The sequence below is a fragment of the Lynx rufus genome, unplaced genomic scaffold, assembly GCF_022079265.1.
Source record: "Lynx rufus isolate CCGP_SWC_20201006 ecotype Redwood Valley unplaced genomic scaffold, mLynRuf1.p SCAF_4, whole genome shotgun sequence".
In the NCBI taxonomy this organism is placed as follows: domain Eukaryota; kingdom Metazoa; phylum Chordata; class Mammalia; order Carnivora; family Felidae; genus Lynx; species Lynx rufus.
The window spans coordinates 14,296,548-14,309,146 of NW_025814856.1; the positions used below are offsets into that span (position 1 = coordinate 14,296,548).

The 12,599-nt window shown below is 55.0% G+C and overlaps 1 protein-coding gene across 4 annotated transcripts in view; it reads right to left on the reverse strand.

Annotated features, from left to right (window-relative positions):
• Window positions 1–929: 929 nt before the first annotated feature.
• The window catches only part of ZDHHC3 (zinc finger DHHC-type palmitoyltransferase 3), a 59,959-nt gene continuing 48,289 nt past the window's right edge, over window positions 930–12,599 (reverse strand). For 2 of the 4 annotated variants that reach the window (XM_047095022.1, XM_047095021.1), the window contains one exon: window positions 930–3,659. In XM_047095022.1, the coding sequence (XP_046950978.1) occupies window positions 3,402–3,659 (258 nt within the window). In that variant the 3' untranslated portion in view covers window positions 930–3,401. Of the gene's footprint in view, window positions 3,660–11,979; window positions 12,299–12,599 lie in introns of those variants that run through there. The other 2 variants (XM_047095024.1, XM_047095023.1) reach the window with 1 other exon arrangement.

The window sequence follows — 12,599 nt, forward strand, 5'->3', positions numbered from 1 at the left end:
GGCCCTTGGGGAGCCATCTGATCCTCTGAATTTCCCGGGTCAAGGGCCTCTTGAGAGGTTGGGCTTTCTTTTTTTCTCTTTTTTAATACTTATTTGAGAGAGAGAGCAAGCAGGGGAGGGGCAGAGAGAGAAAGAATCCCAAGCAGGCTCAGCACAGAGCATGACGCTGGCTCGAACCCACGCACTGTGAGATCATGACCTGAGCTGAGTCGGACACTCAATCGACTGAGCCCCTCAGTCTCCCTGGTCGGGCTTCTTTATTGAGCCTTATTCAGGACGCCCCGCCCCTCTCTCAGAGGCTGTAACCATATCAGACACATTCTGGCGGAGTCGTGTTGAATGTCTTTTAGTGTGCAATCTGCATGACATTCAGGGGCAGTGGCCTGGCTTCTAAAGTCAAAACCCCTCAACCTTGGGCACTCTTGGCCCAGATGCCCACTTCCGTGGCATACAGTAGTTGTTCGATAAATGCATGAAAGGTAACTTTTCCTGGGCGCCTGGGTGCCTCAGTTGGTTGAGCGTCCAACTTTGGCTCAGGTCATGATCTCATGGTTCGAGCCCCACATCAGGCTTTCTGCTGCCAGTACGGGACTCGCTTCAGATCCTGTCTCTCTCTCTCTCTGCTCCTCCCCTGGTCTCTCAAAAATGAATAAACATTAAAAAAAATAATAAAAATAATAATAAAAAAAAGAAAGGTAAATTTTCCTTCTGCTGGAAATACCACCCAGGAGATGACCCAGAGAGATCTGAGTGGTAACTCTCCATGCATCACTTGGTGCCTGTGTGTGACATTCACTTGTGTCCCACACTGGGAATGGAGAAAAGGGACCTCCTTAGAGGTGCCCTCGAGCTGCCCTAAGAGGGAGGACACTGCCCAGAGATCTTGACTGGGATCTTCTGCCGAAGACAGGAGACTCCAGCCACCAAGGTCGAGCAAAGAGCTTTTTATTCCAGAGCACGAGGTGGAAGCTTGCGCCCAGCCTCCCTCCCCGTGGTCCTCGTCATGTGTGGACAAGTTACGATCCCGTTAGTTTGAGGCAAGCACAGCGTTATGCTGTCGACAGCCGCCGCGGAGGGCAGGCCGCCTGTCAGTGGTGTGGGGGGAGCTCAGGGTCGGACGCGTCTGCGCCCCCAGAACGGGCTCTGCCGTGGCCGAGGGCCAGCACGAGAGGAGCTCGCGCGTTGGGGAGGCCAGTCTGACCGCAGGTGACATGTCTCCCACAGCCAGAGACAGAACTGGCTTTGGGGTTGCCGGGTGCCTCTGCTTTCAGGCCAATGGCCCCGAGCAGGCGCTTCAACACCCCTCTGAGCACGGGCCTGCCAGCAGCGACCGGGGAACCCTCTTCCCTTATTCTAACTGCCCTCCAGGGGTGATGCCGCAGTGTGGAGTCTTTGGTATGCAGTCTGCCTGCCTTCCGGGCTAGGACAGCAAATGGCAGGCCTCTTGCGATCTTAGAACGGCTCTCCCAAAGTGGCAAGTGGCCGTGGCCTGCCCAGAGTGCGAGGTAACGGCCTTCAGAGCTGACCAGGGCTCCTGACGTCGTCATTAATAAATATTAAAGCTGATGTGGACCAAGAGGATAGGGCTACAGCCTGGGTGTGGGAGGTCCGGGCCTTTCCGGTTGCTCTGTCACTGCGAGAGCCCTGCCATCACCCCCCTCACGGGACGTCTTCCAAGGGCTCTGAGCTGAGATTAAGACAGGTGGCTATGTGAACACCAGCCCCTCTGAGCAGTTAGCCTTGGGGCCTGGTGGGTCATTAACTGCAGACAGGGGGTCTCTCTGTGACAAGAGTCACTGCCCTTCACAGTTGCTACCTGAGAACTAGGCCGCTGCCTGGCCCTCCTCTTTCCTACGGTTCCCACAAGCTTCCTTCCTAAGCGACCTGGGCTGTGCCTCCAAACTCTGACCTTCTTCCCCACTTAACTGGGAGTATAGGCCCTCTGGGGGCGGCGGGGGGGCTCCTGCTCTTCTGCCTGGAGCCCCGGACAGAGACCTGGCACGGGCAGGCTGTGCCTCGGTGCCCGAGCCCTCCTCCCATGCTGGTGCCCGCTGACCCTGGGACGACGGGCCAGAGAGAACCAAGGTTTACTTAGGGGAGGTGGGGTGGTGAATCCATTCTTAACACCAGACTGAGACCCGAACCCTTCGGTAGGACTTTGTGTGGAAGACGCCTCTTCGGCACCTGTTGGAATGGGGTCTCAGAGCCTCAGGACCCCTGCCATGGCCTTCAGTGATGGCCACGAACACTTCAGGCTTCACATGGAGTGGCCGGGGTCCAGGCTCATCCTGGCAAAGTGCGGTGTGTGTGCGTGCGCGTGTGTGCATGTGCTTGTGAGTCTGTCTGTGCGTCTGTCTGGTCTTCCCGGTCCATCCATCTGCAGGCCCTGGCCACCACCCACCCTTCAGAGAGACAAGTTGGACCCTATCTTAGGAGACCTGGCCTAAAACACAGGGGCCAGATTTCTGGTCAGTTCTGCACAACTGGGTTGTTAGACTCCCTCCAGAGGGAAAGTTAATTAAGCTCTCAGGGGGGGCGGTCAGAGAGTCCCCAGCAGCTCTGAATAGGTCCTCTCCCCCGTCCCTGTCTGTGAATGGACAGACCTGTAGCCACAAGGCAGGATGGCTCCAAGCCGCCCGGCTCCGTGACGATTCTAGCATCTTTGGGATGGAAAGGGAGCTGAGTTTTGGTGCCACTGTCCCGACGCAGTTATGGTCAGAACCCACGTTTCCAACCCCGGGCACGTGTCGCACGTACGTGTGTGTGCGCAGCCCAGCGTGGGCATGGGGCCCTCCTCAGACCCAGCCTGGCCCGTGCCAGCTGCTGTGGCAGCCCTGCCCTTCTTCTGTGTAGACAGGCTCAGGGAAGCCTTTCTGGGAGCAGCTGGGCCTCTGCAAACTTTCGAGGCTGGTCTCTCCTGGTGTCAGTGTCTACCCCAGGCCCCGAGGCCAGCCCTGCCCTGTCCCGTCATAACATCATGGCCTTTGTTCTCAAAAGTCAGGAGCCGGGGCGCCAACCTTCCCAAGAGGAGACAGACATCCCAGGAAAATCCAAAGGCAGGTTCCTCCCTGCCCCTGGGCTGCCCAGTTTAGAGCGTCCTTTGCTGGCCGGGCCGTGCCGGTCACAAAGGACCCTCTGGAAGAACAGACAATCCCGCTCTGGGCAGACTCTTCTTAGATGGACCCCGAGAGTCTCTCGTCCCCCCGTCACCCCCAGCCACCCCCCCCCCGGCCTGGGGAGATAGGAGGGGGCACAGGGGCTGGCGATGACAGCGAGGGGTCCACAGGGAGCGGTGGGGTGCAGGGGTGCAGGGTGGCACATCACGACACACCGTGGCCATGACACCCGCAGCCGGGGTCGCCAGCGGCTTCTCAGTGTCCGGCCCTCCCTCCACGGCAGCTTCACTCATCTATCACCTCCACAGAGTCCTCATCCTTCCTCTCCTCCGACTGCTCCTCTGTCGTCTCCGTGTTGCCCATGTCGGACAGCGAGGCCACCTGCCGCACCCAGTCCCTGTCACTGAGAGGCTCTGGGTCGCACGGTCGGGAGAAGGGGTTGAACCAGTTCGGGGAGAAGTCCCCACCAAAGGTCTCCTTTACCGACTTCCAGCTGGCCCTGCGCTCCCTGGGCTGGTGCTTTCGTTTGAGGCGCTCGATGCCCTGGAGGGACAACGGGACAAAGAGGGTCAGCGTGGTGCGGGCCTTGCGCCCTCAAGCTCACCCCCAGCCCCGGCACGGCAGAGCACGGAGGCCCAGGGCGTGGGCGAGGGGGCCGGCGGGACACGGACTGCCGGGGCCAGGTCAGGGCTGTGGGGCCCTAGGGACCGATGGGGTGCGGGCGGAGAGCAGTGGAGAGCGGCACAGCAAGCAGGGCCTTCCTGGGGAGCTGGCCCGTGTCCCCCCCACCCAGGCCTCTGTCTTTTCTTCCCACAGGTGCTGGGGGGCCGCCCAGCCTCCTTAAGTCAGTCCAGGCCGCCCAGGGGCCCAGGGCCAAGGAATGACGTCGCATCTGCCCTGAGAGCCCTAGAGAGACGACCCCTCCCTGGGGATTCTGGGCCGCGCCCCACCCCCCCAGCAGGTGCAGCCGACTTAGCACGAAGAAGGGATGCAGGCGGAAAGGGCAGAGCACAGGTACACACAACGCTGGGGCTGAGGAAGCGGGGGTGTGCATAGCTAATGCCAACATGCGGCGGGCAGCCAGGGGCGCGCGGGGCCGCCGTGGGGAGGCCCGGGCCGGCGTCGGGCCCCACTCATGCGCAGACACGCCCTGCCGCTGCTCCCAAGCTGCCCACTCACCTGCCTCTGGGCGTCGGCGGCGACTCAGCTGCCAGGCCACAGAAAGAGGGTGTCGGGTAAGGGGGAAAGCCCACAGGAGTTAAAGGCACAGCCAGGCCAGCTCTTCAGGCCACAGCACCCTCCACAAAGGCCTTTAGCCCCACCGTTAGCACTGGGGCCTCTGCCTTCTCCGTCCCTTCCGGAACCCAGGGAATGTGCTGCGGGTTTGCCGGGCACGGGCCCTGCTCATTCACACGACTCATTCCACCTCGGAATGATCCCTGAGTACCTCGTTCTAGGTTTCCTCCTCCTCTCCACACAAGAGCCTCACATAACCGGAATGATCCCTTCTGTTATGTGGAAAGAGAAACTGAGGCACACATAGACTGAGCCCCGCCCCATCCTGCGGGCCAGTTCTCCTCCAGCACTCTTTCTTCCCACCCCATCTCACAGATTTCAGTGTCTTAGCTTTTGAAAAAAACTGTAGTTTAAAGAATCTGCTCGTAAGCTGCTAATTACAAAGGGCGGACCAGTAACTTTACAGTGAGGGAATGTTTTGCGGGTATCACCTTACCCAAATCGAAGTTAACATCACTGAGATGTGTCAACATCATACGCCTCAGGACGAGACACACCCGGGACCTCGCCCCGGTCGCCCTGCCCGAAATGCACAAGCTTGACCTAATTGCAAGAAAACATCAGACAAATGCAAACTGAAGGCTATTCTACCAAATACGTGACCTCCAACCTTCAAAAGGGTCAAAGTCTGATGGAAATGCTTTGGAACCAGAAAGAGTGGTGACTGTGTACAGAAGTAGGTCTGTGCCAAATGCCACTGAATTGCACACACGAAATTGGTTGATTTTATGTTATGTGAATTTCACCTCAATTGACAAAAAGGGGTCACAGGGCGCCTGGGTGGCTCAGTTGGCCAAGGGTCTGACTCTTGATTTTGGCTTATGGTTCATGAGATGGAGCTTTGTGCTGACCGTGGGGAGGCTGCTTGGGATTCTTTCCTCTCTCTCTCTCTCTCTCTCTCTCTGTGCCGCCCCTCCAAATAAATAAACATTTTTTTAAAAGGGTTCAGGGCGCCTGGGTGGTTCAGTTGTCTGACTTTGGCTCAGGTCATGTCATGATCTCATGGTTCATGAGTCTGAGCCCTGCATTGAGCTCTCTGCTGTCAGCACGGAGCCCGCTTTGGAGCCTCTGTCCCCCTCTCATGCATGCACGCTCGCTTGCTCTCAAAAATAAACATTAAAAATATTTTTTAATAAAAATAAAATAAAAATTAAAAAGGGGGGTCAAGTTCACGAAAGACAAAGCCTGAGGAATGTCACGGATTGGACTAGAGCATGACAAGGGATGAACTGTGGCCTCCTGGGACAGACAAGGGTCTCAGTGGGGCACCAGGAGAAATCTGAATAAAGCATATAGATCAGTTAATGATATCAATGCGTTTCCAGGTTCCTGCATTTGTATCATGGTTATATGAAATGTTTACATTTAGAAAAACTGACGGAAGGGGTTCTGGGGAGCTCTTTGGGCTATGTTTTCCCCTTTTTTTGTAAGTCTGAAATTCTTTCACAATAAAAAGTTTAAAAAACCTGAGACGCACAGACGTGAGCAACAGTCTCGAGTACTGAGTTACAACGTGAAAAGCTGCAAACAGCCAACACGTCCAATAGCGATGGCTAAGTCAGCCATGGAAAATGGGGCTAATACAGCTTCACGTCGCACTGGAAAATCCTGTCCACGTGGTTAACAAGGGCACAAAGAAGTTAGTTGCACAGGACATCATGGGACCTTTGGGGACGGGATGTGAGATGGTTTGTATTTCTTTCTGTGGACTCTCCACACGTTCCAAGGTTTCACCGACGAGCAGGTGTTGCTTTTACAATCAGAGCAGAACAGCTATTTCAGGACACGGACCCTGCTGACAACCTTTGAGGGGGCCTCCCTTCGGTCACGAGCACCTGATGTGGTGCAGCTCACGGACTGGCCCCTCTCCAGGCCTCCTTATTCAGCACAAGCAGCAATGGCCAACCGAGGGTGACCTGCTTTGGGTCACCAAATGATTGCACCACTTTGCGATCCTTTGCAGCCGGTCAAGAGAGGCATTTTAAGCATGACGTCAGGGAAGCTGAGGCATCATCATGAGGCAGGCCAGGCTACAGAGGGGACACCGGAAATGACAGATGCACCGTATCCACACTGACTGGGCTCACTCCAAGCCGCGACTGTGGATCCTTACAACTGCCCTGAGGGGACGTGGGCGTTGGTATTGACACTTGGCAGATGGAAAACTGGAGGTTTCTGAGAGGCCCTTACAGCGGCCGAAGCTTGTCCTGGTCGTCAGAGCCGTGGCGAGAACCAGCGTCTTCCTTCTGCCCAACGCGTTTTCAATCCTACTACAAATTCTCACTCTTCCCGTGCTGACCGCAAAGGCAGAGCAAAGCCACAGAGGAAAATGAAGCAAGACAGCCCAGCGGGATTACTATGTTCCGTTCCAGCCGTGCGTTCCCAGGCGAACAATCTCTTCTCCAAGCTCGTAAAACAAATTCCACCCAGCGCCCGGCCTGTCCACCAGATAAAGTTCCCGACATCCAGGTGTGTCAGCCCTGAGTCTGGACAGAAGCAAATATTCCAAACAAATTTGATGCCTACAATGAGGCCCGAGGGCCTGGCTCAGGAGGGCCCAATGGGGTTTCTTTTTCCCGGTAGGACTCGATTTTGAGTTTTGTGTGGGTTTCAGGGCATCCCGAAGGCAGAGTTCTTAAGGTGGAGGTCCGCAGAGGCGACAGTAATACCCACTTCAGGCTCAAGCGGACAAGAATGGTCGAATCCTGGTTCTGGGGCAACGGCTAAAGCCAGCATGTCTAGGGGGGAGTGTGTGACTGGGGGCTTTTGGGCCCCCTTGGCCAGGAAGACACGTGAACTGTCATCTGCAAGCAAACCCACCGAGGTCCCACATTGAATGTACCAGGACTAAGGCTCCCAAGGAAGGCAGAGACTCAACTGAGGAAGTAAAGACTCAACTGAGGCCCACAGAGCAAAAGCTCATTGTCCCCCCTGCTCCCCACATCATCAGATGGAGAAAGTCGGAGCCACTGCTGCCCATGCCTCGCGCCCTCCTCGTTAGACGGTCGATCACTCTCGCCGCATCTGTGGTTCACATCTTTCGACCGCGACCCACAACACGTGATGCTTTTCTGTGCGGCCCGGCGCCGACCCCCGCAAAGTTTCACGAAACCACACATCTTCTACAACTGTAATGCATTTTTATTTTTTTAAAAACTGCCGTGGCGAACCCCAATGAACCCATCTCACAGATCACCAACAGTTGTGAGCGTGCTTTGAAACAGCAGAGGTCTAACGGAGCCAACATCTACGAAAGCCATCGTCACGCTGACATTCACGACCCTCATGTAATCCTCACCGCAACCTTGCGATTTGGACAAGCTCCCCGGTTTCACAGAAGAGATGGAGGCGTGAGTGCCCAAAGTCACACAGGAAGGACGTGGTGACCAGACTACACTACAGCAGCAGCAATCTGGGGCATCCTCACATCCCTGGGAGAACATGTGCCTTCCCCCGGCGGCCACTCGGATTTGCTAGAGTACCCACGATGGTCAGGTCACCAATGACTTTCTTGGTCACCAATGAGGTCTGGGGCTGGGGAGAGTACACTGGCCAGCGGCCCGTTTCCGTGTCACCGTGAAGTCCTTCTATCCTATGGACCCCTCGGAGCAGAACCCAGTCGGACAGATGACATGTGCGGAAAGGCCGCTGGACAGGCTACTAGCCTGGCTCCCCTTCCAAGAGAGACTTTTCCCGTCTGCTCAGCACTCATTGGTTGGGGAGGCTGTGGGTCGTGAGGGGAGTGGGGCTTCCGGTCAGCACGCCCCACCCAGCATCACATGGGACCGTATCGTCGGCAGGCACCAGGGGCCGACCACCTCGGGGGTGACCCCCGCGTGCCCCAAGTGGACTCTCAGTCTTGAGCGTGTGTCCCAGTCACGCGGCCCCGAGAGTTTCCGACTGGGTAGGGTCTGGGCTGGGGCCTCAGCATGGGCATTTCTAACAAGTTCTTAGGTGATGCGGACGCTGCTGGTCTGGGGACCAGACCAGCACTGCCTCGGGGCACCGCCAGCAGGAAGATTCTTGAGAAGGATTCCGGCAAAATCTTCCTCTCTTCACATTTCTTTGGTATTTAAGGGCGCCCTCTATGTTGAGACCCCCTGGCTCCACTGGCTGGCTCACCCGTCTGGCCGATGCACCACAAGCCGTGAGATGACAGAGAAGCTAAAAGCCCGTCAGCCTGGCTGGGAGAGCCCAAGGTGGGCTCCTGAAGTCCGAAGTTTCTGAGGGATGCTCACGTCACACGGGTGGTTAATAAACATTTCTTAACTTCCCTCATCGGCAAGATCCCTGCAACAGGAAGGGGGGTCGTAACTTTCTCTTGCCAGAATGAGCAAGAACCGGTGACTCCGGGTGCCTGACTTTTGGTTCTTCCAAGATAAAGTGTTCCAGAGATGAGACGGTGTGACTAGCAGGGGATGTGACACACACATGGCTGCCCAAGCTCACTTCGTGGGCACAAGGTCACCCAGCCCGGGCACGTAGGCAGAGATCTGCCCGGACGCAGGCCTTTTGCACGGTCAGTCCGGTTGCTATGGGCACAAACCTGAGGTCACAGGTGGGAGGGAGTCACCCAATCCAGCCGGCCACCTCACCTTCCTTGGTTTTTCCCGGCCACTCTCCAGGGCCCCCACTCTGAAAGACCACGGCTGCTACAGACCCATTTCGCAAGTGCGTGCCGTCCAGCGCCGTCAGAGCCAAAAGCTGGGCCGCCTTTGTGGGGAGACACGTCCTGTGTCCTCAGCCGTCTGGGAATGCCGAGAGCTCGGCGGGGATGGCTTCTTCCTGTGCGGACGCCAGGCTGCGGACCAGTCACTCTACTCCCAACGACAGCCGCGTTCGTTCCCTAGTTAATAACTCCCGGAAAACGGTCTTCCATCTCCATGAACGTGAACTAGGAAATCCACCGGGAGTCTTGGGATATTCCTATCTGCTGAGAGCAGCATATCCCTCTGGCTGAAGAGCCTGGGAACATTCCTTCTTTCAGCCCAAGGGCTCGTCAAAGCCCAGAGGTAGAATCATACGGGAAAAGGCTGTCAAAAGCAGCCTTTTTCTCTGGGGAGGATATGCATACTAGGCTCAGGTTTAAAGGATGAATTTCTATTTTTAGGACTCAAAAAAAAAAAAAAATCAATACATTTTCAGCACTATCTGCTGCATTCCTTAGAAATTCCATGGGGAAAAGAACCAACCTGGGTCACTTAAAAAAGAAAAAAAGCCTTGAAGATGGAGTGTTAGGAGGGCAACCAAATACTTAAAAAAATATACCCCCAGCAGGGAGGACCAGAAAGGCAGCAATGCCTCCCACGGGATGGATCCCTGAGGGGAGGGAGCAGGTCAGAGACACTTCTTCACACACTTCAGGGAACTATTAGCAAGGAAGGAAGGAAGGGAAAAAAGCCTGTAGGAAACAAATGCTATAAATGAGATTTAAACAGAGCATTAAAAAAAACCACTTCAGGGGCGCCTGGGTGGTTCAGTCGGTTAAGCATCCTTAAGATCAGGTCACGATCTCCCAGCCCGTGGGTTCGAGCTCCACGTCAGGCTCTGTGCTGACAGCTCAGAGTCCGGAGCCTGCTCTGGATTCCGTGTCTGTCGCACTCTGCCCCTCCCCTACTCATGCTCCTCTCTCTCTTAAATAAATATTAAAAAAAAATTTTTTTTTTTTAAACTGCTTAAAATAAAAACCCAACCGGCTTCAGATCTCAGCCCTGACTTCTAGCAAACATCAAGTGCATAGGAGAGTCAAGGCAGAGTTGACTGGCTTGGGGAAGGGTCGCGGCTCACGTGGGACGGGGGATGAGGAACTCCTCGAAGCACTGGCACCGTCCGTGGAGGTTTTCAGCGACTTCCCCTGGCCCGACTCTGCTTTCTGCTGGGTGGGCAGCGGCCGACGCGCCTCTTCCCCACGCGTGGGACTAAGCAAAGTCTGCAGACTTGAAGACTTCTGTAGCCCAGGAGCATATGAGGGATTCAGGCTGCCGAAAGCCAGAGCCAAGGCCCAGGGGCAGGCTTGGTCAAGAGCGGGGTGCCTAGCGTCCTTTAAAAACAACACGGCCGACACCTCGCTCAAGAGCCGCAGAGATAAAGATCCTTTAAGAGCAATGGAATGAAGGCCCCGCCAGGGCTCTCCCGGAAGGGAACAAGGTGAGAGAGCACGGCTCAAGGAGAACAGGTTTTGGAAAAATTTTATTGCATTTTTGTTTCCATGTGGAAGCACGGACAGAATCGAAGAGAGGCAGCACGCTCCACTTACTGTTCATGGAAAATCACATAGGCTAGAGGAATTTCCTCCCTATCCTGATTGGGCTTAATAACCCTTACCCCCGCCCCTCCCCAAGCACAAGCTAAAAAAGGAGCTTCGTGGTGATCACGTAAAAAAAAAAAAACAAAAAAACCAAAAAACCAAAAAACCAAATCCACGTGTACGGATTCACAGATGGGCAGCGCTCAGATGTCTGTGATTTCTGCATTTGCGGCGGGCACTCCCCGTCCCCGTCTCATCTCCCCGCTATCTTCAGGCCTTCCTCTTTTAAATGGGGTTTCACACAGGAAGTGCCTCCAGGTGGGAACGCTCCTCAGTCCCCGGCGCCAGCCGACTGATGATTCCGGGGAGCAGGGGTGGCCGTCTGCCAGCTTTCAAAAGTCTGGGGGCTATAATGTCGCCCCCGCATCGTGGGCAGCCCCAGGCCAGGACGACAGCCTCCCAGGTTAAAATACAGAGAAGACGTGGGTACGTGTACATTTATGTGTCTAAAATATCAGAAAGGGAGCCCACTTTAGCGATTTACAAAATGGGTTCGGGGGAGGAGGGTGGTTGACGGCGGGGCTGGGCGCTTGGGGACTGTGCTGTGTCACTCTGTCACTCAGCATTATTGCCACTTAACTGACACCTTGCTAGGACAGGGGAGAGGGCGGGTGCTAAGAGTAATCAGACAAAGGAAACCTGAAATCGCGTGATTTTTTTTTTCTCCTTTTGACTGTGTAAGGCATTTTGAACTGGAAAAACTTCTCTCCTTCACATTCGTCCAAATAATCAGCGGGAATATAATTGGTGATTCAGAATACAAATGAGACCCCTTTGATCCCGCCACCCTCCCCCCAAAAGTCACTCTCAGCACCCCAATCCCATGGCGTGCGAGGAGGCAAACCGTGTCCACGTGGGGGATGAGGCCGCCGTGTCAAGGGCCCGTCTTAGGGCTCCAGCCCTGATCCTGCCCCTCTTTTGGTGTCTTCGGTGAGGTTTTAAGTCCCATCGGGGTGCCTGCCACCGCCTCCTGGGCAGTGGGAGGTCATGGCCTTCCTGCCTCTCCTACGCATCCCCAACTGGGCGTCCGGGCCGGTCCATCCGCGTACCGGTGTTAAGTCTCACTCAGTTAGTAGAGGTGGGCTTGGCCCGGAGACAGCACCCTCCACGTTAGTCATGCCAGACAGACAGCAGAGAGGAAACCAGAGGCCAGAGAAGTGATTTTAAAAAAGGGGGGGGAAAAAAAGAGCAGCTTCGGTCACCAAAAAATAGAAAGGATGATCTTTTAAAAATAAAACATGGGGACATTTTTTTTTTTTCTCTGCAATGCTCAGCCATTTTACTTGAGATGTAAAAAAAAAAAGAAAAAAAGTTTTAGAATAGTTGTTTTGCTTTTTCGATTTAAACATTCATGAGGACGGATGGGACGGTAGTGCTGTGATGTGGTTTGTGTCTGAGGGGCAATGCTGGTCAGGGTCCTTCAGACCACATACTGGTATGGGTCTGCCTTCCCTTGGTCTGGCGTGGCAAAGGGGCTGGCCCAGCCTAGAGAGAAGGGGTGGCCAAAAACGGCTTTCATGTTCATCCATTTTGTTTTTTTAGCCCATCTTCTCTCTTCCTTTTTCAATTGTTCTATTCCCTGAAAACAAGAACAATCATACTTTCAGTCAAGCACTTTATTGCCGTTGGTTTTTGGGGAGGGACGTCCATTAGCCTGAGGTGAATGGAGTAAATGCTTCCTTTGAAAGCCATAAAGCTATCTGCATGCTACGCTTTTCTTCTCTTTCTCTCATAAAAAGTGTTAAAGGGAACAACAAAAAAAATCACGCTTTTTGTGGGCGGTGGGGCATGGGCACCTAGTTTACGAGCCCCTCCAGGCAGGGAGGGGAAACCGAGCAAACTCACGCCCAGGCCCACAGGCCGCTAGGCCAGCATTTCTG